A 26714-nucleotide genomic window follows, 5' to 3' on the forward strand; every position below is an offset into this window, starting at 1 on the left:
AACATGGGAGGCACCCCTCCCCAGGGGACCACAGCTGCCTCAGGGCTCCTCCCTCCGCTTGCTTCCAGGGAATGGAAGGAACCTCCTCTCTCCCTCCCCTGCTCATGGTGCCTCCGTCGTCAGCCTGGGATTCAGGGCCTTCCGAAGTCCCACTTCAATTTTCCTGCTCCCAAAGGTGCCCAGGCTCTGGACAGGCTCTGCTTGGGGGTTGCCCATTCCATCTTCACTCAGGCTGGCCCCTACCTAGGCTGCCTGCCAACTCTGGTCCTGTAGGGCATCAAACAAACCCCAGCATCCCATCTGGCCTGCAGGTTGCCCTGCCTTCCCAGAGTGCCAGGGGCCCTGGTCCAGGCAGAACCTGCCCAAACATAATCCCGTGAAGTCCAGGTGTCTTATGTGGCTGGGCCCAGGGCCTGGCTCTTCAGAGCTAGTCTGTGCACAAGGCCAACTGAAGAGGACCTACTTCTTTCCTTTTACCTCCTCCAGCTGTTTCCCGTGTCCTCAGGTCCTCTCGCACCACCCCAAAGCATCTTTGGGGGCTAGATGCCCCAGGTGGAGCCCAGAGTCGTGGGGCTGCAGAGAAGCTCCTGTTTACCTAGTAACTCCAGGTGCTCTGGGCTGAGCCACCTGTACAAATCCAAGTGCCTTTTGAGGGAGGGGCAGACAGGCCCAGCAGTGGTCTGCCTGGGGTGAACCCATGCACCAAGCCTAGGGTTGTCTGGGTTGAGCCCCCAGTCTGTGCCACGTAGGAAATGGAGCCATTGACAGTAGCATGTGGGTGGGGCCTCCTGAGACCCCGCCCCCTGATGCCACACAACTAGCAGCTAAGAGGAAGTCCTCAAGAGCACCCTGGTCTCTAAGCACAGTCGTTAGTTCTGGGGTGCTGGGAGCCTGTCCCAATCTGTATGAAGAGGCACAAGGCAGTTAGGAGGCCAAGTTCAATGCAAGGCTTCCTGCTGAGCCCAGTGTGACCTGGAGTGGTGTTGTCCACGTCTTTTCTCTGGACCCCAGTTCCTGCAAAAAGACCTCTCGGCCGAAGGGGCTGCCGGCTCTGCGGCCGCCCGTGAGGTCACAGATGCACCGGCTGGACGTAGCTCCGTGGGAAGAAGCCAACACGCCCACAGGACTGGCCCCTCCACCAGTGAGGGTCTGGGCGCTCCAGGATCTCGATGATGTCCCCGCGGCGGAAGCTGAGCTGTGAAGGGTCCTGGGCTGAGAAGTCGAACTGGGCCTGGGCAAAGCAGGCCCTGGGCGACTGTGAGGGGAAGAAGATGTTAGTGGGGTGTTTTTTGAAGCTCTGAGACCCAGCTGTCCTGATGGAGGCTCTCCCCAGAAGGGTCCCACATAAGTGAGTGGGCTCTGCAGGCTGGGACAGCATCCCGGTCCACTCCGTCCAGATCTTGACTGAAGCCAGATGGGTGACCACCCCACCCAATGGGTGGTCCACTTGGGTCAGACCCCTGATGGCCTGCCTGCTTCACAGACCCTTCGTCAACCAAGACTGACCCAGCTTTTCTGTGACCACAGGGCTGGTAGGGGAGGGCAGTTAAGTCTAGGGTAGAGAGGGCGTCCCTACCTGCCTTACTCTGCTCTCATTTCCCCGTCTCTACAACAGACATGAAATTTTGATTCCAGCCAGGGGAGGTGTAATCCCACCGGCTGTAATCCCACCTGTAATCCCAGCTGTTTGGAGAGGCTGAGGCAGGAGGCTCATGAGTTCAAAGCCAGCCTCAGCAATTTAGCAAGGCCTTAAGCAACTCAATGAGACCATGTCTCTAATAAAATACAAAAAAAAAAGGCACTGGTGTTGTGACTCAGTGATTAAGTGCTGGTTCAATTCCAATACCAAAAAAAAAAAAAAAGAAAAGAAAAGAAGTTTTGATTCCAGGCATGAACTCCCAGGTGGGGCCTTATAAACTGTAAAATGATGTCCAGCTAAGAGTGGTCTTTATACTATTGCCCTTGGTCAGACTCTGAGGAATATGATTGCCCCTTTAAGCTGTTCCCGAAGCTCTCAGGTCTGGTTCAGTCCTGCCCCAAATATGACCTTGGGCACATCCCTGTCCTCTGTGGGCCTCATTTCTGGAACAGCAGCAGGCAGGAGCTCTCTACAATTTACATCTTTTTGGAGCCATGACTATTGGCATCCAGCACCCTGGCCCTGCCTGTCCCACCAGGATTTCATCTCAGCCGACAGACTCTCATCCAGGATGGGCGATAGGATCAGCAGAGACTCTAATTAGCGGTTCTCTGCCCAGGAAGGAGGAGGTGTCCTGGGTACCAGGGAACTAAGCCAGCTCTGCACTCAGCCCCGGATGGGGTCCAAGCCAGAGCAAGGTTGTGGGTGCTCTGGGGCCTCAGTAGGCCCCCCACCTCCATCCTGCCTCCCAGGGTAGAGCTGATCCAAGCCATGAGCAGCAGGGATATGTGGGAGCAAGAGCCCCAGCTAGAGAGGAGTCCTGGGCTGGGAGCTCACTGTTGGGCACTCTTCAGGGTCAGGCGGAGAAGCCCTTCAGTTCATCCTATTGGGCAGATGGGAAATTGAGGGCTGAGTTGGCCCTCAGGTCACATGGCAAGGCCTTTGAGGGGGCTAGGAACTGCAGGACTGGTACTTCTCTGCAGGGCTGGCCCGGTCCCCTCCCCAGGCCCTGCCTATGGTCGTGCCCTCCATATACTCTGCAGAGCCCAAGTTCAAATGTCCTCATGTCTTGACCTCCTGCCCCAGGCTTTGCCAACGTCCCTGTTTCCAAGAAAAACAGTAGGTCAGGGCTAATAACCCCATTGGCTGGTGTTGTCATCCTAATGAGAGTGACAGCTAGTCCTCGGGGCTCCTTGATGAAAGGGCTGGCTGGCAAATTGCTGTTATTGTGAGGACAAGGTGTGATGAACCCCCCCACACACACACACCCTGTGCCCAGCCAGGTCCTCGCCCACAAGTGCTCATACTGCCCGACACCCTGTCCAAGGCCACCTCCTCCTTGAGGAGCAGAAACCAGGACTGAGCCTTCCGGGTATGTGGCCTCAGTTTCCTCATGCGTATAATGGGATTGATGGGGTGTGTGGCACTCGGTGGGCTCACTCCATTCATTCGACAAACATTTATTGAGCACCAGCTGTAAGCAGCAGACCATTCTAGGAGCTGACAACAAGCCAGACTGCCGTTTGTCCCATGGGCTTTACCTGGCGTCCCTCATCTTTCCCCTTTTCCCTATTTGCTTGTTTCAGCTGCCACCAGAATGTCCCTTTGGAACCTGGGTTGCCCCCTCCTCCGGCTGGAGTGGGAAGGGAAGCCAGGCCTGTGTGCTGCACATGGTGGGCATCTTCTCTGACACAGACGGCAGGAAGAACACCCCCACCGGCACCTCCCCAACCCCATCCTGCCCCCCCACCCCGACCTTGGCACCGTCCTTGACCCGCCCCGGCCCTGCCCTAACCTCCCTCCCACCCCAACCTCACCCCCAACCCCAACCCCTACCCCAATCCCTCCCCTATTCAACCCCGCCCCCTACCCAACCCCACCCCCTACCCCCTGCCTCCCGCTCCCTACCCCCACCCCACCCTGCCTCCTGACCCCTACCTTGAGAAGTGGCTCCTCATCTCGCAGGAAGATCTGCCGCCTTTTGGCAATGGTGGTGGTGCGGTAGAAGTCAACCAGCTCGTTTAGGGAGTTGAACTTCTCTTCCCACAAGAAGTACTTCCCAGAGGCCTCCCGCAGCACCTTGAAGTGCTGCACCTGGTCCCCATAGCTAGCAAAGAGGGCCACAGGGTTTCAGATCCTGATGCCCTCCACCCTCCGCTCAGCACCTCCCAGAACCTGGCCTTACTCATGGAGAGACTGGAGCCAGGGAAATAGAGATGAGGAAGAGCCCAGGAGTGTCCCCCCACCAGCAGCGGAATCTGGGGTGAAGGGTGTGGGCTCTGGACCAAGCCGCTTTCTTGCTGAGTCTTTAGGCTAGTCCTGAACTTCTCTGAACCTCAGTTTCCTCTTAGTGACAGCACTTCACTTAGGGTAAGTGAGCAGAAAATGCTGTGGTTTACTGGCAACATTAAATGGCCACCTCTGAGTGCATCCCGAACAGATGATCTCTCTCACACCTCTTCACTATCCCCCACAGATGTGACATTCTCCTCCCTCCCTTGCCCATTCCAAGTCCCTGTAGTCCCTTGAGGAGTGAATCCTAAGATCATCCCGACTCAGAACAAAGCCTACTACTAGGAGAGGATCTCAGGTAGACTGGATGTTTTTTGTCCCTCTCCCTCTCCCAAGAACCTTCTGTGGCTCCTCGTTTCCCTCAGGATTAAGTCTTAGCACCTTCAGACTCAAGATCTAGCTCTGGTTACATATCCAGCCTCATTTCCTGCATTTCTTCTATGATGCAGCCAATGGGCTCCTTTGTCACCTCCGAGCCTCCCAGCCCACTCCTGAGTCCTTTCCAGCCCAGCTGGGCAGATACCCTGTCCTCCGAACTGTCAGAAGGACCCAGCCCATCTGGCAGTGACAGGGCAGAGGGACCTGCCCCAAGCCTCCTACACTTGGCACCTCTGTACTCCAGGATGGGCCGCGCAGGGCCGGGACTGAGGATGGTGCTGATGTGGGTTGTGATTCCCTTCCATAACGCAGGGTCAGAGCAGGGCCTGCCTCACTGCCCAGGAGGTGGGGGGTCAGGCCCTTTGCACAATGGGGAAACGGAGGCCCCAAGTTCAGTCACAACCTGCCTGGAGCTACAGAGCGAGGAAGGCCAGGGCTGGGGCCACGTCTGAGCTCACACTGGCTCCAACGCGCTTCCTGATTGATTAGCATCGCAGAACAATAGCAATCATTATTCCAATTATGGTATTAATAATGTCCTAGATAGAAGAATTCCCAGTCCAATTCTGCTGTGCCATGTTGCTCCCTGGGCTGTGCCCCCCAGAGGTAGGCCCGCCCACCCTCGTTCCCTCTGCCAGGCCAAACCTGAACTGTCCCTCCCTGGCCTCCACAGCTGCCTCTGTGGACCGTGATGTCCTCCTCTACCAAACCTAGATCCTGGCCACACACCTCGCCGGGGAGGGGAGGGTAGCCTGGGACCAGGGCCAGGCAAGGCCACGGCCACGGCTGTCCTGGGCCCATGTGACCCAGCTGGGGGCTGGAGAGAAAACCCAGAACAGCTTTGCTCCCATCCAGGGGGAGGCCGGAGGGCAGGTGTGCTGTGCAGGTGGCTGGTGTGGTCGAGAGCTGGGGATGCTGGGACAAGGCCACTTGGGGATGCGCAGTACGGCCACTTTGAGGGAGTTGACCCCTCTGTCTCCTGAGCCATGGGCTGCGCCTTGTTTCATTCTCATTTGGGGCTAAAATGAGTGAGATCCAACTCTCAGCACAGAGACTTGATGGTTAAAACGAAATGCCTCCTGGGTTCTGAATTACCATTCTGCTACACAATCCAGATGCACTGCCTTTATAAGATGGGGTTCTCTCCTTCAGGCCTACAGTCTTCCTGGGCCTGAGAGCGGTGTCCCTCAGCTACCCGGACCCATGCTCGCTCAGTCCTGCCCTTGCCTTCTGTTCAGTAGCTACACCTCTCAGCCCTGGGGCCCGTGTGCTGCTTTGTTACAGGTTTAAGAGGAAAGATTTGATATTAAAATGGAGGCCTGTGAGGATAGCTTAGTGGTAGGGCACTTGCCTCTCGTGTATGAGGCCCTGGGTTCAATCCCAGCTCCACAGGGAGAAGGAGAAGACAGAGATGCTTCTAAGGTACCCTTGGGTTTCCGTCACCTGGCCAGAGTCAAGGGGAGGACCTCTCAGCACCTCCAGACGGGAGGTCCCTAAGCACCTCCTGCAGCCTTTTTGTGACACACTGTTCACGATGGCTTGCACACTGGGCTCCGAAAGGGCAGGGAGGCAGAGTAGGCCCTGGGGTCCCTTCTAGGTGGAACTCTGGGAATGGAGCATCCCTACCTAAGTTTCATTCCTCAAGAGTGCTAAGACAGGATCTTAGAGAGAGCAAAAGGCCATTTTCCATCCCCCAAAATGAGCCACCTCAGGTGTTTGACCAATGGATACTGCTGCTGAATAGAGAAGAGGGAAAACAAAATAAAACCAAAACAAAACAAGACCAGGTCTCACTAAATTGCACAGGCCGGCCTCAAGCTCTGGATCCTCCAGCCTCAGCCTCCCGAGTTTCTGGGATCACAGGCCACCGTGCCTAGCAGAAGACATTTTTCTTCAGGCCTGATTCTGGAGGTTCTGAACTGGGGTTCCAGATGCCAGGCCTCGTGACCCAGAAGCAGGTGCCCTGAAGCAGGCCCAACCCCCTCAGATGTACCCAACATTTAGGGCAGCTCCCCTCAAAAGGAGCCAGTTCTCCCTGTGGGAGCGGAGGCTCTGGAGCAGGTGGAGCAATGGTCCCCAAACCTGAGGCAAAGTCTCTTCGGTGGCATCACTGAGCATTGTTCCTGGTGACTCAGCTGATGGTGCCGTCGGGTGTGGGACATGTGTCCATGTGCCCCGGATGCTGAGGAAGGCAGACGGGGACAGGAGCCCCGCCCTGTCTGGCCTGCTGTAGCCTCCCAGAGGCCGAGTGCTGCCCGAAGGCAGCCTGTGAGCCCAATGGCCCCTCGACATGGTGCTCGGGTGAGCTTGGGGTTCTCCTGGACTCTGGCTGTCACTCTAAGGCTGGTCAGGAAATAGGGAACCAATGACTCTGTCTGGGGCGCCCCGTTCAGAGGCCAAAGGCCTGACTCTGTGCTGGCTTAAGGGGGAGGCTGAGGTGGAGGAGGCCCCCCCGAGTAAGGAAGCAAAAGGGGTACAGCAGGTTTGAATGAGATCTCGACCCAGATACAACCACGACTCGGAGCATTTAGGAGTTTGGAAGTCATCCGCAGTGGCCTGGAGAATTAGCCAGAACTGAGCATATTCTGATCACATAGGAAGGTCAGGGAGTAGAGAACAGGAAATGAGATAAGGCAGAGAGCCAAGAAACCTGGGCATTCTAGAACTTTCCAACCTGAGAATTCAGAACTTCTCGAATCTGGGGAACACACCAGCCCCTGGCCTGTGCACAGCACACAGTAGGTTGTCAATAAGTGCCAGATCCTGTCCTCTCCCCCCACCTCGTTCACACAGGCCCAGAGGGCGGAGCAGCTTGCCCACAGCCACATGGGAAGCCATGTTGGCAGTGCTAAGCTGGAGGAGGCCAGGCAGGGCGGCCTCCGTGCCCCACGCTCAACAACCGAGAGTTCTCTCTCCCAGCCTGACCTGGCTCTGGCTCGGCTCTTCATACCTTCACCAGACATAACGCCTCATCCCTTTCCTATGCCTTCGTCATACACACTTCCAGGCCAGGATGGAGGCATCTGAGGACCTTGGACCACAGCTGCTCTCTGGAGAACCCCGCCCCAGGACCCAGGGGTACTTCAGAGCCTACAGGAATTAGGGGATCTGAGTGCAGGTGACCGTGGCCCTGGTGGCCTGTCTGGGGTACAGATGGCTCTGGGCGGTGAGCCCTGGGCAGCTGGAATCGGAAGGGAGGCCACAGGAGCCTGAGCGGGGCCTGGGGTGAGGGTGAACCCCTGCAGTGGGCCCTGCTGGGCTTGGTGAGTCTCCACAGAGCCCCTTCGGGGTGTGTGCCTCAGGCCCGTGTCTCTGCCCGTCTCCTGCCCCGGGGGAGTGACTGCATGTCTGGGTCCCTCCAGGAGCAGCCATGGACACGTTTGTCTCTGCCTGTGACCCTGACACCCTCTTACCCAAAGGGACAAGGGTCTGGGCTGAAGCCCTGACTGTCAGGAAAACCCCAGGGACCAGTCAGGTCTAATGCTGGGGCAGCCAGTCCTGCCCAGCGGGTTTTTCTGGCCTAGTGGCAGCAGCAGAAGCAAAAAATGACGGTGGCAGTCTAGATTGGGAAAACCAGGCTGAGCGGGTGGGGGTAGGAGTCCAGGACACCCCCCCCCATTACCAACCAGGGCTGTGGGCCCAAAGGGGCAGAGTTCTGGGTGCTAACTGCCCAGTGGAGGATTTCCATGGGGCATGGTCTCTCTGACCTCAGTTTGCCCATCTGTGAAAAAGAACTACAGCAGACAGGAAATGGAATCCAGCTGACCTTGAGAGGGAGTGGGACACAGCTAGCTAACAGAGAGAGACCCCGGCCGGGTGTTTAGGTTTCAGGGAAAGCGTCTGTCAGGGCACAGAAAGTCAGTAGGCACCAGTTCTGCCATTCTTTGCTGTGTGACCTTGGGCAAATTACTGCATCTCTCTGAGCTTCATTTCCTTCCCTACAAACTAGGCTCCCAGGAATCAAATACATTCCCTCCCTTCTTCCCTATCTGTGCATGCAGCCAGTCTTTCCATGTCTAAAAGGGCACCCCTGACTTCTCTGTTTCCTTTCCTCTGGATCCTCTATCATCATCCAAGATCACCCCAGCAGAACACAAGTGCCTCGAGAACATGAAGCTTTAGCCTGTTTTCTAAGGGGCCGAGTTGCTAGCACCTACGACCTAGGACAGGGCCTGGCATGCAGCTGGTGCTCAGTGGCTGGACGTGCAGGGCAAACACACATCCGTTGACTCCAGGGCACTATTGACTGAAAAAAGGAAGCAAAACACTCACTTGCAGACAATCTGTCATTGACCTCAGAAGAGTCCCTGGGGCCTGGATAGGAGGGTGGCATAGAAGTTACCCGAGCTCAGACATTACATGGCAGCCTCGGCCCCCAGCCCACATGTGCTCCTTGAAGGTGTGTGTGGTGGGGACAATCCTTTGTAAACTCATAAAGGGCAGCTAGCTATGGTCACTTTTGCTCTGCGAGGCAGCGTGAGGCTCGTAAACCTCGTCTCTTACAGTTTTATAGGGCTTGGCGTGAGTGTGCGGGAGGTGCCACGCGTAGCAGGGTCAGAGTTCCTGAGCATCAAGCCAGCGAGGGCAGAGGACTCCTCACGACCCAATCTGCGGGGCAATCTGCCAGACTTTCCCGGATGGCCCCTGGGTTACTGGACTTCACAGCGTCAGGGACCATGGTCTTCTCCATGTCATAGAGGAGGCTGTTATAGCCAAGAGAGGGCCAGAGCCTGCCTGAGGTCACACAACAGGTCCAGGGAAATGTCAGCAGGGGACCTGGGCTCGCTAGCTCCCCAGGTCTCTGTCTCTCCTCTGATGGCCCTGGATTCGTGGGCAGAGAGAGGAGGGGGAGCCGCCTTCCAGGTCAGAAGGGAATCCCAACTCCCCGCTGCCAGCACACAGTACGGCCCCTGAGGGTGCTGAATGGTGTTTATTGAACACTTACTATCTACTACTCATCATACTAATCTCTCCATATAGAGGTCCATTTTGTAGATGAGGAAACAGGGCCAGAGGATAACTTGCCCAGCATTAAAAGTAGGTACTGGAAATCTCCTAACTACAAGTCCCATTGAAATATCAGGTGCCTTCACTGACCCCCTGCCTGTGGCCCTCCAAAGAACACAAAAAGCCCCAAGACAGAGGAGGTACTGAGGAGGAGCAGGACGGGAGAAACCTGAGCCCAGCCTGGGAGGAACTGAGGGTCGAGATCGCCACCTGGTGGTGCAGTTCACAAACCTCCGCCATGGAGCCTGGGAAGCTCTTGCTGGTTCTGACCTTGGGGCACCTGGTCAGGGTGCCCTGAGACAGAAGCCGGGGCCATGTGCCAAGATTTCTCTGAGTTATATGCTCTCAGCTATCTTCCCAGGACACCTTGGTCTGGTTCCCCTACTTAAGAATTGCTCCCTATCACTGCCCATCTCCCCTCCTACCTGGACCTGCTGTCCCAACACACCCTTCATTGCCTCATCTCTGGGTCTTTGCCCATGCTGTTTCCTGTGTCTAAAATATCCTCCCCTCTCCTTGTGCACCAAACTCTTACTAAGGCTTCAGAGCCCCACTCAGACATCACCTCGCGGGCCTTCTTGCAGAGCATGTTTACTGACATTGCATTTCTTGTATTCATCTGTTTGTCACAGAAACCCTCTGGGCGAGGGTGTCTATTTCCCATCCCATCGGACTCCTCTCCCGCACACACAGCCAATGCTAAAATAAAAGAGTGTGGACTATAATCCTAGCGGCTCGGGAGGCTGAGTCAGGAGGATCGCCAGTTCAAAGCCAGCCTCCGCAATTTTGCAAGGCCCTAAGCAAACTCAGGGAGACCCTGTCTCTAAATAAAATATAAATACTGGCTCTGATATTAGCAAAGGATGTGGCTCAGTGGTTAAGCACCCCTGGGTCCAATCCCCGGTACCAAGAAAAAAAAAAGGGAGGTGGGTAATTCCCAGGCTGAAGTGCTCTGGTCCGACCCCCGGCTGGGGCTGCACTTACAGAGCACCGCCAGAAGAGGGCAGCACGAGCCAATGGCCAATGCCTCCCGCTTGGCTCAGGCGCCAGGAGCAGTTTGAGTCCCCTGAGCCCCTGTTTTGCTGGGTGACCTTGGGCTTGGGGGGGTGGTTCCAGCGGTCACTGGAATCCAGACTAGCCCGCCTGGCAGGCGCCATACCCTGGAGATGACCAGGCCCCCGGACAGCCACCACTTGGAAAAGTGCCATTTCCTGCCTTTGAGGAAGCAGCGACTCCCCGGGGTCTGCAGGGAGCCTGGCGGGGCGTGGGGACTGGGAACCTGCGGGGCCTCCCGACGCCCACAGCCATCCCGGCGGGCCCCGAGGACCTACTCGCAGGACTCCCCCTTCCGTTCCCCACCGCACAGACGTGCTGACAGCGCCCTGCTTTTTCAGTTGGGAAAACAGGCTCAGAGAGGGCCACCCAGTCAGTCCCTGGGGATCACCAGCCTGTTCCCAGGGGACAGGGGAAATGGATCAAGCTGCTGGTAAGGGGGTCTCAGGAGGGGCTCTGAATAAGTACCGGGGAGGTGTGACCTCTCATGACATCAGATCTCCCCACTGGAGCAGCCTTCCTGCCCAGGTGGGGAGGTGGCTCCCTGGGAGTGCTCCCTGCAGACCCCCTGATCACACAGTGAGAAGCTACTAAAGGGATCACCTCTGCTTCAGTGTGGCATCTTCCACTCCAATGCTGGCTTTGATCGTAGCAATAAGAACTGGCCCAGCAAGTGCCTCTGGTGCCAGGCTCTGTGCCCACAGTGCCCACGGAAGCCCCGAGAGCTGGTGCTGCTGGTGGGTCCCACTGCACACAGTCATGCCCCCTCCTAGACTTAGCCACCTCATCCCCTTAGGTCCTAGACGCCATCACCTCCTGCCTGGTTCCTCCCTGCTGTCCTCCTCACCCCCAACAGTCTTTCCTCCTCACATCAGCCAAGGGCATCTGCTGCTGATCAGACCCTGTTGCTCAAAGAAAAACGCCACCTCGTCAGCCCTCTGCCATCCGGCCTGCTTATCTCTTTGACGAACCCCTAGGTTCCTAGCCCTTGCTCACTCTGCTCCCAACGCACCCTTCACTGCCTCATCTCTGGGTCTTTGCCCATGCTGTTTCCTGTGCCTGAAATATCCTCCCCTCTCCTTGTGCACCAAACTCCTACTAATGCTTCAGAGCCCCACTCAGACATCACCTCCCCGGGCCTTCTTGCATGCTCATCTCAGGGCCTGTGCATTGGTTGTTCCTCTGTCTGGAAGCCTCTCCTCCCAGGACCACGTTCGAAGGCACCTGAGTAGCCTCCACCTCCTCGTTCAGCTCTTGGCTCAAATGCTGCTGCCACCTCCTCAGAGTCCTCCCCTGACCACCCTCGGTTCAGTCTGCATTTATTTGTTTTCTTTTCTCTGTCTCCCTTGCCAAGACTTAGATCCTTAAGGACAACAGCTGTGTCTTCTTCAATGCCATCTCCCCAGCTCCGGAGCAGCCTGGCACACCAGGGCTCTGGGCTCAGTAACTAGTCCTTGGATTTGTGCATCTCGATCATGCTCTTCCAGGCCCCGGGAGCAGGAAGGACAGAGACCAGCCAGGAGCCTGACCCTGTCACCTCCACCTCTATTCCCACCACACCACGCCAGGACAGAGAAGCCACCCTGTCACTATGCCAAATAATCCCTCTCACGCCCACCTGCCGCAATGCCACTATTCTAAATAGGGTAGAATATTTTCTCCCCTGCTTGGGCCTGTGGAAGCCCTCGGCTCTAACCACATTGATTCATTTAGTCATTCTTTTTCTTTTTGGGAGGGTCATTTTGTTTTTAATGGTGGGGATTAAAGCAAGGAATAATCTACTGCTGAACTACATCCCTAGATCTTTTTTGGGAGGTGGGTAATGGGGAGTAAACTCAGAATCATTCAACCACTGAGCCCCATCCCCAGCCCTATTTTGTATTTTATTTAGAGACAGGGTCTCACTCAGTTGCTTAGCTGATGTTTCTGTCTCAGCCTCCCAAGCCGCTGGGATTACAGGCATGCGCCACTGTGCCAGGCTCTCTGGATCTTTTTTTTTTTTTTAATATTTATTTTTTAGCTTTAGGTGGACACAATATCTTTATTTTTATTTTTATGTGGTATTGAGGACCGAACCCAGTGCCCCGCGCATGCCAGGCGGGTGCGATACCACTTGAACCACATCCCCAGCCCCTCTCTGGATCTTTTAAAAAAAAAATTATTATTTTATTTTGAGATAGGGTCTCCTAAACTGCCCGGGGTTAACCTTGAACTTGCCATCCTCCTGCCCTCCCCATCCCAGCCTCATTCATTCTCGCAATAACCTATTTTACATGTAAGGAAACAGGCACAGAGAGGTTAAGCGACTGGCACAAAGTCACAGAGCCAGCAAGTTGTCACCACCAGAATGAGAACCCAGGCAGCCAGCCTGGCCTCAGGGTTCATCCTCTCCACATCACCATATGGTAGGATCCTGTCCAGAGCACACACCTGCCCTGGGCACCTCAGTGCTCTCTGCCATGCGCCATCTCTCACCACCCCACCCAATGACATCCTCCTTTCTCCTCTCAAAGAAGCTTTGAGGGCTCCTTTCTGCTCAGGGAGTAACATGTGGAACTCTCCACCTTCCAGGTTTTGCACGGCTGGCCTGGATCTGCTCTGGGCTGCACCCGGGGGTGCTCCACCGGGGTCACCCCTACAGAGATGCCGTGCCCACCCTTCTCCCTCTGCAGCCCACCCCAGACTCGGAGGCTCAACTTGGACACTGCCTCCCTGCCCCTCCGGTGCACACCCCCAGAGGCCCAAGCTCACTTCACAGAGATGGAGAACTCCCCAGGAGAGCTCTCACTCTCCCGGATCAAGAAGGCTCCCAGATGGTTCCGCTTCATCAGAATCTCCTCCGCCAGCTGCCGGGAAATCCTGCCCGAGTACCACCTGTGGAGAAAGGGGCTGCTGAAGGCAGTGGGCAGGCCAGGTGCCCCCCCACACACACACACTGCACGATGTTGAGGTGCTCCATCTCACTGATCCTCGAGACAGTCCTAAGATGTGGGGGATGGGGTTGTTCCCATTTCACAGATAGGGAAACCGAGGCCCAGAGCAGCAAAGCCAGTTGAAGCAGGAGCTGGGATACCGCCCCAGTACTTTGGCACCTGAATCTCACCAACCTTTCCTACAGGTATATATGCACCCAGATGAGCAAAAAAAAATTAAATTCCCATGAACCACAAGCACCATGCCGCGGTGATGACGGATTCAAGTAAGTAAACCAAGAGTATAGAGAAGGTGTCTCATAAATGCCTAGTCTCTTGAAGATCCCCAGGGAAACTGGAATCCAACTTCTCTTTCAGTTCCCCCTAAGACGGCTCCAGGGAGCCCTGCCCCCCCACACTTTATTATTATTATTATTATTATTAATACTGGGGATTGAACCCAGAGATGCTTTACTACGGAGCCACATTCCCCAGCCCATTTTATTTTTTATTTTGAGACAGGGTCTCGCCAAGTTGCTTAGGGGCCTCCCTAAATTGCTGAGGCTGGCCTCAAACCTACAATCCTCCTGCCTCGGCCTCCCAGATGACTGGGATCACAGGCGTGCACCACTCACCCAGCCTCCCCTGCCCTCTTTGAGTCTCACCCACTGGTATAGACTGACAACTTGCATTCCCCACCTTTCACATACTAAAATCCATTCCTCAATGAGATGGCATTTAAAAGTAGAGCCCTTGGGAGGTAAAGAGGAGCCCACATGAGTAGGATTAGTGCCTGCCTGATATGTCCCCACAAAGCTCAGGTGTTGGAAACAGCCTCCAACACAGCAGTGCTGAGACTTGGGACAAACGGGAGGTGACTGGGTCATGAAGGATCTGCCCTCATTAATAGATCAATCCACTCATGGATCAGTGGATTAATGAGGAAGTGGCTTGGTTATAAAAGTGAGTGCTTTCAATCTCACTTGCTCTGTGATGCCCTCTGCCTTGTTAAGAAGCCCCTCACCAAATGCCAAGTGGATGCTAGCACCACGCTGTTGGACTTCACAGCTTCCATGAACTAAATAAACCCCTGTGCTTTATAAATTACCCAGAGTTGGGTATTCTGTTATAGCCACAAAAAATTGACTAAGGGGGGAAAAATAAAGACCCCAAAGAGCTCATGTGTCCCTTCACAACATCACGACATGGCTACCAGATGGCCATCTATGAACCAGGAAATGGCCCTCCCCAGACACTGAACCTGCCAGCCCTGATCTTAGACTTCCCAGCCCCCAGATCAGTGAGAAATAAACATCTGTTGTTTACCAGCCGCCCAGTCTGGATTCCCACACAGCGGCCCAATCAGAGACACCCAGCCCAGGGAGGCCAGAGGGTCCCCACTGGCTTCTTGGCTCCTGGACCTTAGCCCAGCCTTAGTTCTGACCCCTTTGTTGTTCACATGGGGAAACTGGGGTCCAGATCCGCTGGGGATCTCACGGTGGGACCACGATAGGCCAGGGCAGGGTCCAGAGCCTGTGTCCCCTCGTGTCTCTCTTCCCTCCTTCCATGAGGACTTCCTGAGCCAGGGTGCATTTGGCCTGGGTGGAGATGCCAGGTGTGACCTTTCCTGCCGTCTGCAGATGTTGAGGCCTCCAAGATAAGAGCAGAGGATGGGAGGGCTGCCAGGGTACTCCTCCGGGTCCTGCCTGTGTCCCTGCTCTTGCCTCCACTCAGTGAAGGCTGCCGGGCACGTGCCCGGGCTTTTGTCTGGCAGGAGCAGAGTTGGCCTGCCATGTGCAGGGCAGGCTGAGGCCCTGGAACATTCTCAAGTGATGACGGTCTGGAGCAGGGGGGTGGACACCCACTCCCTGCCCCTGGGGGTATGTGTGTGGGGGGGTGACATCTCCCTGACGTCCATGAGGGGATGGGATTCCAGCTGCCCAGCAGCGAGGGGCTCCTTCCAGTCCCTGTCTTCCTCCCTGCTCCCCACGTGGCTTCGCAGGGGCTACTGGTAGGGGAGCCCACGCCTCCAGATACTAGCCTCTAGGTCACGGTTGTCCCCCTACTGGCGGGAAACCCGGAGGCTGGAGTCTGCCCGCCATCCCCCACCTGGGCTAGTCTTAGAGGATGGGGAGGTGGCGGGCCCAAGGTCAGGGTGACCCGGGAGGGGAGGTGCCACAGACCCTCCTCCAACCGTGGCTGGAGGGGAGTTTCCCAGGGGGCCAGACGTCTCTGAAGAACCCTCAAAACCCCCACAGGAGACGTCAGCGTGTGGGCGGCTGTCGCCCTCAGAGGGTGTCACACCCCAGGGAGGCCCCACACCCCCTGCCAGCCCTGCCCGCACCCTGGCAGCTTAAAGGAAGGGGTTCCAGGGCCCCTGAGCCCAGCGCCTCTCTCCACGCCAACACCACTGCCTTCCAACCACTTGGTGTGGTCCCCCACACCTTTTTTTTTTTTAAATAATTTTTTTAGTTGTGGGTGGACACCTTTATTTGTTTCTATGGGGTGCTGAGGATGGAACCCAGTGCCTCATGTGTGCTAGGCAAGCGCTCTGCCACCGAGCCACCGCCCCAGCCCTTGTCCCCCTTTCATTGATGTGATGCCCCTCCCAGAGGCTGCCCCACAAGTTCACGTCTGGAACTTTCCCCAGCCCTGCAGCTGCTCTGACAGGCTTTCCCAGCCCTCCTCCTGGCCGGCCCCACCCTGGTCCCATGCTACCTGATCTGCCATTCCATCTACTGTGTGACTTCATACAAGTCACTCAACTTTTCTGTGCCTCTGTCTCCCGGCCTGTGAGACCATATTGGTAGTACTCGCCTCCTAGAGGCCTGGGAGGATAAATGGCGGCTACCCGCAGGTGCTTGCTGCCTCGGCGGTGACCAAGTAGTTCATGCCCCTCCTCCCACACACCCTTCAGCTGGTCCTCTAACGATCAGGCCCAGTGGACCATGGTCTTCCTCAGGAAAGCCCTCCCTGCCCCCCCCCAGCCAGGTCAGGGGCCTCCCTGCCCTACGTGGCCGCCTCTGGGAGCATTTGGGTCTGCAACATGGTCTCCTGGGGGGTGGTGACATTGGGTGCTCAGGGAAGGAGGGGGCCTGGCACAGGCACAAGGCCTGCCGGGTCCCCGCCTTCCCCACTAAGGCCATCGTGGCTGACTCAGGGACAGTTTTAGAGTGTTTCCCGAGCTATCTGGGGACCCAGCAGGTGCTCAGGTGAGCCAGGCTGAGACCAGCCCTGGGCCTCAGGGGCCTGACCCCACCCGGCTCTGTCCCAGGCACAAGTAGCCTGAGCTGACCCCAGGGGAGGCTGGCACCCTCCGTGGGCCTCAGCAGCATGGCCTTCTGTCATCCTCTGTCCCTCAGCTGAGCAGGTGGAACTCTGTGCTCAGGGCTTCTCAGCGGCATGAGGCCCTCCGCCTCCCAACTTGGCCAGGCCTCGGCCTCCACCTGAAGCCTGACACTTGGCCCAGGGCCATCACCGGGCCCCTGTCCTTGTTCTGGGCTCCTCTGGCCCCGACTCAGGCCCTGGTGGAGTCTCACCACCTCTCTCCCCTCACGCACCACCTGTCCCCTCCCTCGACTGGAGGCTGTGGCTGGCTCTGTGGGGAAGGGAGGCCGGGAATGCCTGTAGCTGGGGGCGGAGTGACTGGGGACCTGGGCGGGTTGGGGCTGTGCCCCCGCACAGGAAGCGGAGGTGGTGGCAGCTTTGGAAAAATAACTCAAAAGAAGATAAAGAGGAAATACCCCTGGGGCTCCACCCTGGGCCTGCACCTCCTTTGTCCTCCACCCCCAGCTACACCTCAGAGCTCCCCAACTGTCCCACCAGCCTCATCACCTCGGTCACTTGTGACTGTATTCTTCCTTCCTGGAGTACCTCCGGGACTCTCTGCTGCCTGGCCTGGCGTTTGGGGGCCTCCTGCCCGACCCACCCATCATGGCTTCTCCCTCGTGGCTCTCCCTGGGCTACCCCTGACCTCTCCCCCAGGGTGGGTGCTTTTTCTAGGTAACCAGCTCCTACCCATCCTTCAACATCCCACTCACTGCCACCTCTCCTGAGAAGCGTTGCTATGTGCTATGTCCTTCATGTCCTGTGTCTCCCATGGAGCAGGGCTCTTCTGACCTCTGTGTCTCCAGGAGCTAGGGGCCATGTCTGCTGAATGACTGTTACTTAAAGCATTTCTTTCCACTTGGTTTTTTTTTTTTTTTTTTTTCCCAGAGATTTCTTAACTCCCTGGGCTGTTCTGGGCTGGACTCTGCCCCAAGGATTCTAAGGGCAGCCATGTGGGGTGCTACCTGCGGAGAACCTGACCTAGGACTTCCCAGGAGCCAGGAGGTGCCAGGCACCGGGAGACCTGGGGCCCAGACCCAACTCCCGCTCTGCCCAGGCCCCAGACTCTGCTCAGCCAGTGTCCACTACCCCTCAGGATGTCCAATGCCTTTCCTGGCAGAGCAGGCCCGGCCAGGCCAGCCGGGCAGCGACACACCAGGCTCAGGGTCAGGGGTGGAGGCTACTCACGGGTGGGGCTTGACCCGGATGTAGTTCTTGGGGATGAAACCCTCAGCACCCCGGAGCTCAGCCTTGTACCAGTTCTGGTCGTCTTCCATGTTCAGGATCTGCAAGCGGAACAGACACAGCCACTCAGTCACGGAGAAGAAGTGGCTGTCACCCTCGACTTGCAAGGCTCCAGGTGGGCTTCATCTGGACCAGCCTCTGAGCCCATTCACAGAGGAGGGCAGGGGGCCCTGCTCAAGGTCACCCAGGTCGAGTTAGAACCAGCCTTTTGACAGCCGGGTCCCATCTTCAGGAGCTCTTGTGGGACAGTTGGGAACTCAGATGTTTTGGGGTTGAAAGTTTTGAGTGGCTGGAGTTGGACTCACAGGCTCTGCAACCAGATCTGAGGTCTTGGGAGCAGATCTAGGGCTCCTCAGATCCTGTGTCCGCTAGTGCGGGGTCTCACCCGTGTGCCCACCATGCAGGGCACCTTGGGGTGAAGGTTGGAGGTCCCCAGGAAGATAGGGGGCCCCCACCTGAGCTCAGAAATGAGTGGCTACCCAGGGGGACTGACATGTCAAACGCTCTACAGTTCAAGCTCAGCGGCAAGGACGGGGAGGGACAGGCACCGTGACACAAATGAACCAGGTTTGTGTGCTGCACAAGCTGGTTGCCGGGTCCCACGGCTCCTCTTCAGGCCCGAGAAGCCTCCTTTGCCTCACAGGTGGGCAGAGAGGAACCGAAACCACCAGTGTGGGGGTGGCGAGTCGCTGTGGGTGAACAACCAAGGGGCAGAGGGGAGGAGCAGGCCTGGGCCTGGGAGGGTGACCACATGAAATTTGGGTTCCTGCCTACATTTCCTAGGCACAATTTCCATGGGTCACTCCAATTCCCAAGCAACCTTCACCTAAAATGCTATTTTATGGATGAGACCAGAAAGGGAAGTAACTCAGCCAAGGCCACACAGCAGGGGATAGGCAGAACCTCTATGGTCAGCCTGTGGCTTTGGGTTTTGTTGGTCTAGGGGGACCCTGGCCTACAAGTTTTTTTGCTTTGTTTTGTTTTTGTTCCTTTAATAGTTTTTAGTTGCCAATGGACCTTTATTTTATTTATTTATATGCGGTGCTGAGAATCGAACCCAGTGCCTCACACATGCTAGGCAAGCGCTCTACCACTGAGCCACAACCCCAGCCCCTGGCCTACCAGTTTTTTTACCCCCACTCCACCTCCCACTTTGTCTCTGGACAAAGGGTGCAACTTTCCTGCTCCTGTTTGGAGCAGGCTTCAAACACTGGGTACATATTCTCCTCTTTTATTTTAGTATCATTCCTTATTCTTACATTCCCATTATCATAACTTTTACTAATTTACATGAAAATCATCTGCACTCACACTAGGTAGACATTTTTTTTATCTTTTCTGCTTTCATGGTTAGCCTTATTCCTACACTGGATACAAAATTATCATCTCCAATTGACACTGAATAACCATTCAAACCTTTACTCTTGTTCTTAGGTTTTGTTTGAGAAACAGAAACTGTACAAGGGAGCTCTACCACTGAGCTACATCTCCAGCCTTTTTTTTGGGGGGGGGGGTGTACCAGGGATTGAACTCAGGGGCACTCAACCACTGAGCCACATCCCCAGCCCTATTTTGTATTTTATTTAGAGATAGGGTCTTGCTGAGTTGCTTAGCGCCTTGCCGTGGCTGAGACAGGCTTTGAACTCACAATCCCCTGCCTCAACCTCCTGAGCTGCTGAGATTATAGGTGCGTGCCACCAGGCCCGGCATCCCCAGCCTTTTTATTTTTTATTTTGAGACAGGGTCTCCCTGAGTTGCTGAGGTTGACCTTGAACCTGTGCTCCTCCTGCCTCGGTCTCCTGAATACCTGGGATTACAGATATACCCCCACACCTGACTTACTCTTTGGTTTAAATTTTAAACTAAATTACTTCTCAATCATATTGATACCAGTATCATTTTAAAAAAATATATTTATTTTTTTGGTTGTAGTTGGACACAATACCTTTATTTTATTTATTTATTTTTATGTGGTGCTGAGGATGGAACCCAGGGCCTCGCACGTGCTAGGCGAGCGCTGTACCGCTGAGCCACAACCCCAGCCCCCCCAGGATCACTTTTTATCACATGATCTATTAGAGAATTTTCTCTAGGATGTATGCACTCAGATCCCAATATAAGTCAACTTATATTCCTTATCACTCTGCAAATTCTGGTCACAGCCAACAATTTATTTCAACTCCTCGTTAACCGAGAAGAAGTAGGTATGACATCATTCTTATTAGTTGTATGATGATTGGGTCAATCAGATGCAAAACAAAGGCTCTTCAAGTATCTTAGATCATTGAATTGGAGATATTGGATTTGTTCTGCTGGTAATATACATTTAACACATGAGAGTCTCAACAAATACTGATTTTTCCATTTCTTTCCTATGGTCCTGGGAATTGAACCCAGGGTCTGGGCAGGCTGGGCAAGGGCTCTACCACGGAGCCACCCCAGCTCTCCACAAATATCAGAACCAATTTTAGACCTCATCTCTTTCTCTTTGTTAGACTGGAAAAATCAGCTCAGTTTGGTCTCCACCCAGGACTCCCGTCAGCCACGGAAGGACCTACACCAGTATCAGCTCTTCTACATTCAAATACAATAATAGCAGGGACTTTTCTAGGAACCCACTTCTCATCATATACCCAAGGGCAGCCAGGCCAATGCAAGGGTCCTAACTTAGTGAAATTCCGCCAGGAGGAGCCGGGATTCATTCCCTCAGCTCAGGCCTGAGGCCTGTCGGGCCACCAAGCCAGGATGAGCCCTTCCTTCCTGCCCCCGGGGTTGAACAAGGTGGCAGTCCCAGAGACAGACGGAAGCAGGTGGCTGGCTCAGGAAAACTTTCCCTCAGAGCAAAACAAAATGATTTCCCGGACCAAAAGAGAAAATCAGGGCCTGTGCACCACTTGCCCCCCGACCACGGCTTCTAAGAAAGACACCCTGGAGCCAGGAATTAGGGACCTATCTGCGTCTCTATCTGCTTCTGACGCTGTCTGTAGCCAGGGTCTGAGTTTCTTCTTCTGTTAAATGGGCACACCCATGGCCTACAGTGAACGTGGCAATCTCTCAGGGGCTACAACACCCTGTGTGGACGCAGGAATGTCACAGGTCTAGGTCTTCTATGTAGCCCTGTCTTATGTTGTCTTGTTTTCCTGTCTGTCACCTCAGAGGACCCAGGAATGTTCTCCTGGTGATGTGAGCTCAATTCTTTCTGCCAACATGGCTCTGAAGTTGGAGATGCGGGAATTCCCACAAGGGAGGGACTGGCTCCGTGCTAATGAAATATCACTGCCCAAGATGATTCAGGCCTTGACCTGTCCCGGCAGGGGCCTTCCGCCCAGGTGACCTTCCTTCCTCACTGTTCCCTGCCTCATGAAGTTGACTCGACAGCTCTTTACTGAGCACCTACTGTGAACCTGGCGCTGTGCCGATGAGCCCTGGCGATGCAACAGGAACCAGGAGCTTGCGTTGCAGAGGGCAGAGGCAGACATCAATAAGGAAAGGAGCGAGTCAACAGGTGGTTTAGTGTAGGGGTAAGTGCTCGGAACATCGTACACTGGGATGACACAGGTGGGAAACGTCGGATGGAGGCAGGGAGAGTGTCAACAGCCACAGTAGTCAAGAAAGGCCTCTCTGGGGAGGTGACATGTGGACTGAGCCCTGAATTATAAGAAGGAAGCAGCAATGAGAAGATGTGGGGAGCAGAGTACAAGGCAGAGGGAAATAGCCAGTGCAAAGACCCTGAGGTGGGACCAGTTCTGGGCCTGGATTGAAAAGAGACCAGTAGGTCTAAAGTTGGGAGGGGTGGGCTCTGAGTGCACTTCCCAGTTAAGTGAAAAGCAGTGGGGTCCTGTCCCCCTAAAAATGCCTCACCTTTCAAAGAGGGAGGCCTTGTCCCAGGAAGGGACGTTCATAGGTCCAGAGGGAGTCCATCTGCCACCGAGGTTCATCTAAAACCCAGGTTCCGATGGGAACCACCTCACTTCCTTGCAGGGCACTGGAGTGGGACTTGACTTGCACGGCTGGTGCTGCGGGAGCAGAGCTTGGCCTGTCGGGAGGGAGCGCTCAGGAAGCATTTGTTGGATCAGAGAGCAGGATCCTTGCAGGAATTCGCAACCTCCCCCAGGCCACAGTGGGGGAAGGGCTGGCCACCAGCCACTCACTGTGGCCCTGGGCTTTGTTGTGCCATGCGAACAAAGCAGTGACATCAATAGGGCAAAATGGTTCTAGAAAAGTGGGCGGTAGTGTTGGACCCGGGTGCACACGGGTTATCCCAGTGGCTAGGGAGGCTGAGGCAGGAGGATCACGGGTTCAAACTCAGCCTCAGCAACATAGAGACCTGAAACCAATCAGAGAGACCCTGTCTTTAAATATAGTACTAAAAAAGGGGCTGGGGATGTGGCAGAGTGGTTAAGTACCTCTGGGTTCCATCCCTAGTACCAAAAAAAAAAAAAAAAAAAGTGGGTGATATACAAGAGGCAGGTGAGTTCTCTAGCATAATTTAAAAGGATGCGAAAAAACCCCAGGAATCAAGATAAATAATATTTTAAGGCAGTATGTTAAAAAATAAAAACGAACACAAAAGTCTGTGTGGGCGTTAGTTGATCATAGTGTATCCGTATTAGTTCACTCCTGGTGAGAAATGTTCCATGATGCTCATGTAAGAGGTTAATAAAGGGGAAAGCTGGATATTGGAACATGCGCGTGGGAATCCCACTAGGCTGTTGTTTCTCCACTTTTCTGTAAATCTCATAAAAAATTTAATACAAAAATTCCATCAAAATCTTAAATAAAGGGCTGAGGATGTAGCTTAGTTGAAGAGCACTTGCCTCGCATGTGCAAGGCCTTGGGTTTCAATCCTGGCAAGGGGAGGGGAATGGGGGGGAATGGGGGGAAATGGGAGGGGGGAGGGGGGAGGAACTACACTTAAAAAAAAAAAGATTTAAATAATGACGAAATTTGACTTTGTACTTGCACAGACCTGAGAGAATGAGATCCTCTGCCTCACCATGATCCTGGCCCCCCTGGAGGGAATTCAGTTGTCCCTGGGGGTCAGGGAGATTTGATCCTAGGACCCCACCTCCACCCCACAGATAGCCAACCACAGATGCCCAAGTGTCTGGTATAAAATGGGGTAGTATTTGCATTTAACCTACACATATCCTCATGAATACTTTAAATTGTTTCTAGATTACTTATGATACCTCATAAAATGTCAAAGGTTATTATAATGCACCGTTTAGAGAACGAGGAGGAAAAAGAGTTCTGCACATGTTTGATATGGTAGCAAATTTTTTTCCCCAAATATTTTCCATTGGAGGTTGGTTGGATCCCCAGATCCAGAACCTGTGGCTCTGGAGGACCAACTGTTCTTGCTTATTGCAGAACATCCGGGGAATACAGAAAGGATAAAGAAGAAAATACAAAAGGCTCGGAAGCCACCTCTACAGGTTCACACCACCATGCCTGGATAATGTTTTTAAGGCTCTTTATGTATTTCCCAGATGCCCTTCGAAATGACTGCACGACTTTACCTGTTCACCCTCCACATGGGAAAGTACACATTTCCCCACAATCTCAACAACCTTAGAGACTCTTTTTAAAATTACATGTTGCTGGGGCTGGGGTTGTAACTCAGTGGTAGAGCACTGGTCTTGCACCTGTGAGGCACTGGGTTTGATCCTCAGCACCACACAACAATAAATAAATAAAATAAAGGTATTCGGTCCACTTACTCAAAAAAAATTTTTTTTAATTAAATTTTGCTAATTGGACAAATGGAAAAAGAGTTACTTGTCTTAAGTTACTCATTTTTTTGTGGATGAAATTGCTCACATTGCTCATGCAATTTTCCTGTTCCTATCCTTTGTCCGCTTTTCCATTATGCTATTTGTGATTTTCGTTTGATTTATAACATCTCTTTACATATCAAAGACATTATAGTTTGTGATAAGTTTGTTGGTGGTGGTAGTGATGTTGGTGGTGGTACCAGGGATTGAACTCAGGGACACTTAACCACTGAGCCACATCCATAACCCTTTTTATATTTTATTTAAAGACAGGTTCTTGTTAAAATTACATTTTGCTGGGGCTGGGGTTGGAGCTCGGTGGTAGAGCACTTGCTTAGGGCCTTACCAAGTTGCTGAGGCTGTCCTTGAATTTGTAATCCTCCTGCCTCAGTCTCCTGAGTTACTGGGATTACATGCTGGACTGCTGTAAGTTTTTAAATTCTTCAGAGCTACCTTCATTTCTCACCTGTCGTTGCAACAGGCCCTGACTCCTGCCCACCTCCGTGCCTCCCCACCTCAGCCTTATGCCCTCCTTCTTAGACACAGTCTTTTTTTTTCCCCCCCCAACTCTTCAAACATATGAGTACAGCCCCTCCTCAGAGCCTCTGACCACTCTCTCTCCAGTCTGCTGTTCTCTCCCCCCCACCCCACCCCCCGGCTCTTTGCGTGGTCAGTTCTTGCTCATCCTTTAGATATCAATCGAGGTGTCACCTCTTATAAAAAACTGCTCTGACCAGCCCACCTAAAGCGGCCTCTGTCCCTTCGCCTACCCACTATTACTCTATAGCCATCTCCCTGAGGATACTCTCAGCACTTGGCTTGAAGCCTTGTGGGTGCTCCACCACAGAGTGGGTGCTCAGCAGCTCAGGGTTTGTGAAATGCATGAAGGAAAAGACGGCTCCTCCCACAGCCTGTCATTCCTCCATCCCTCCTTGAGCCTGCAGTTACCGCAGTTACCACCTCTCTCGAAGGATACAAGTCCCCCTGGTAGGGTTAATACCCAATGTCAGCTAATGTCTTCCTCCTGCCTCTTCTTTCCGGTCCACCTGTCCCATATCTTATTGGAAGCTTTCTATGTGCCAGGTCCTGCTGCTCCAGCATGGGCCCTGCCCTCCTGGGGCTTACAGTCAGAGAAGGGAGATCCTGACCTCACTCCTTCCTGAGCAGAAATCCACCAGAATCCAGTAACACTCAGCGAAGGTGAGTAGGGAACCTGACGAATCTAGGCCTGGAGGTGGAGGGCGCAGGAATCTGGGAGAGAAGGAAAGATGCCCCAGTCTTTTCAGCAATTGCCTTGGGGGACCCCACTGATCTGCTCACATGCACCTCCAGTTAGTCCTTCCTGGTCGGGTGGGCCTCCTGCTCCATTCCTTATCCTCGCCATCTCCCTCCTTCCCCAACCCCAAAATCTAGAAATCCCGGGCTGCTCTCAGGTGAATCTCGGAGGCCTCTGAACTAGATGTAGATCCTCACAAAGAGTCTCACAAAGACATCAGCCATTTGTCATAAGTTTGTTGTTATTGTTGTTGGTGGTGGTGATGGTGGTACCCGGGATGGACCAGGTACCTGGTACCTGGTGTTACCAGGGGTTGAACTCAGGGATGCTTAACCACGGAGCCCCATCCCCAGCCCTTTTGATATTTCATTTAGAGATGGGGTCTCGTTAAGTTGCTTAGGGCCTTGAACATCACCCAGTCCTGATGTTCAGCCTGCCCCCAGCCTCAGTGGGCCACACGTACACGGGCCCAGAGCCAGCAACTCAGGTGGACGGAGGTGCCAGTACCCCAACACAGAGGAAGAGGAATTCCTCAAAGGCACGTAACTCCCCTAGACCCCAACACTAACCTCCCCAGCTCCCAGCCCAGCCTGTGCCGTGTCTCAGGGGACTGGACGTGGGTGGCAGAGTCAAAGGGACATAGGTTCAAATCTGACCCCACACCGAGCACTTCCCGTAGCCTCAGTTTCACAAAATGAGGGTGCAAGTCCTCTACTCCCCAATAGCTTAAAGGGGATCCTGGTTACACCGCAGAGTGTCGGGGCCAGTAGCAAAAAAGAGGTTTCCTGCCCCTTCTCATGCTTGAAGCTTGCAGCCAAGAACGTGGCCAACGGCCCAGAATGGAGGGACATCCCATCTCATATCCACTGCTCCGGGCCCAGGAGAGGGCTCTAACTTCTTAGGATGAGTAACTGACACTGGCAGCTCCAGTGTCCAAATCTTGGCATGAAATCTGGCTTCTGGGTTCTTGTTGTCAGATTCAAACAAATAAGCAAGAACATTCCCAGAGAGACAGAGAGTCCACAGACCCTTCTGTCATGACATCTGGAAGCCTACCAGCTCCTTCCAAAGGAGCCCAAACAAAGAGAAATGAATTGAGGATGAGTCCGTTTTCCCTTTTCTCCACGCTGCCGGGAAGCTCATCCTTGACAGTGAAGTCAGCTATGTGAGCCCCACTGGGTGATCTTTCTTTCCTAAGACCTCCTCTGGTGTGTGCACAGCGCATGCGCCCTCTCGATCTCTCACCCCCATTTTGTCTCTTCGTTTCTCTAGCTGATTCTCTTGTTCTCTCCACAATTCTGTCAAATTTCTTTTCCCTGGAGAACTAGGGGTTGAACCAACAACCCATGACAGCCACTCTAATAACCTCTCCTCGGATACTCACCATAGTCCCCGCCAAGGGAGACTCACTAACTATCTCCCCATTTCCTAGATGGGGAAATTGAGGCTCCAAGGGAGGCGGAAGCTTGTCCCGAATCACACGGTCCGTAACTAGAGAAGCCGAACCTGTCCTCCAGAGACCTGCCGGTGGGGGCTGTCCTGGGGACCCGGTGCCTCTAGCCCACCCCCACCCCATGCAGGGCCACCTCAGCCTGGCTCCAGCCCACCACCGTACCTTGAGTGTGTCCCCCTTGTTGAAGGCCAGCTCGTCGCTCTCCGTGGCCTGGAAACTGTACAGGGCCACGGACTCCATCCCGCTGTCCCCAAGCTCCAGCAGGCAGCTGGGCTCCGAGCAGGGCCGGCAGCTTCCTGCTTCCTCTGCAGTCAAGGACTGTCTTCCTTTGTTTTGAGTGTGTGTTTGTTCTTTG

The 26714-nt window shown here is 54.4% G+C and overlaps 2 protein-coding genes across 3 annotated transcripts in view; one reads left to right on the forward strand and one right to left on the reverse strand.

Moving 5' to 3' along the window:
- Positions 1-1023, forward strand: part of Slc5a10 (solute carrier family 5 member 10) — a 55203-nt gene extending 54180 nt beyond the window's left edge. Inside the window, exon 15 of one of the 2 annotated variants that reach the window (XM_078042976.1) lies at positions 69-1023. In XM_078042976.1, the coding sequence (XP_077899102.1) occupies positions 69-273 (205 nt within the window). In that variant the 3' untranslated portion in view covers positions 274-1023. The remainder of the gene's footprint in view (positions 1-68) is intronic. The other variant, XM_078042977.1, reaches the window with a different exon arrangement.
- A 46-nt stretch (positions 1024-1069) lies between these two features.
- On the reverse strand, positions 1070-26714 carry Grap (GRB2 related adaptor protein). Its single transcript, XM_078042979.1, has 5 exons — positions 26522-26714; positions 17797-17894; positions 13121-13243; positions 3578-3746; positions 1070-1255 (listed from the first exon to the last, which is right to left on the reverse strand). Exons 1-5 carry the CDS (start codon positions 26597-26599, stop codon positions 1070-1072), a joined length of 654 nt encoding a protein of 217 aa, XP_077899105.1. The 5' UTR covers positions 26600-26714.

Source organism: Ictidomys tridecemlineatus, chromosome 3 (genome assembly GCF_052094955.1).
Source record: "Ictidomys tridecemlineatus isolate mIctTri1 chromosome 3, mIctTri1.hap1, whole genome shotgun sequence".
Classification (NCBI taxonomy): domain Eukaryota; kingdom Metazoa; phylum Chordata; class Mammalia; order Rodentia; family Sciuridae; genus Ictidomys; species Ictidomys tridecemlineatus.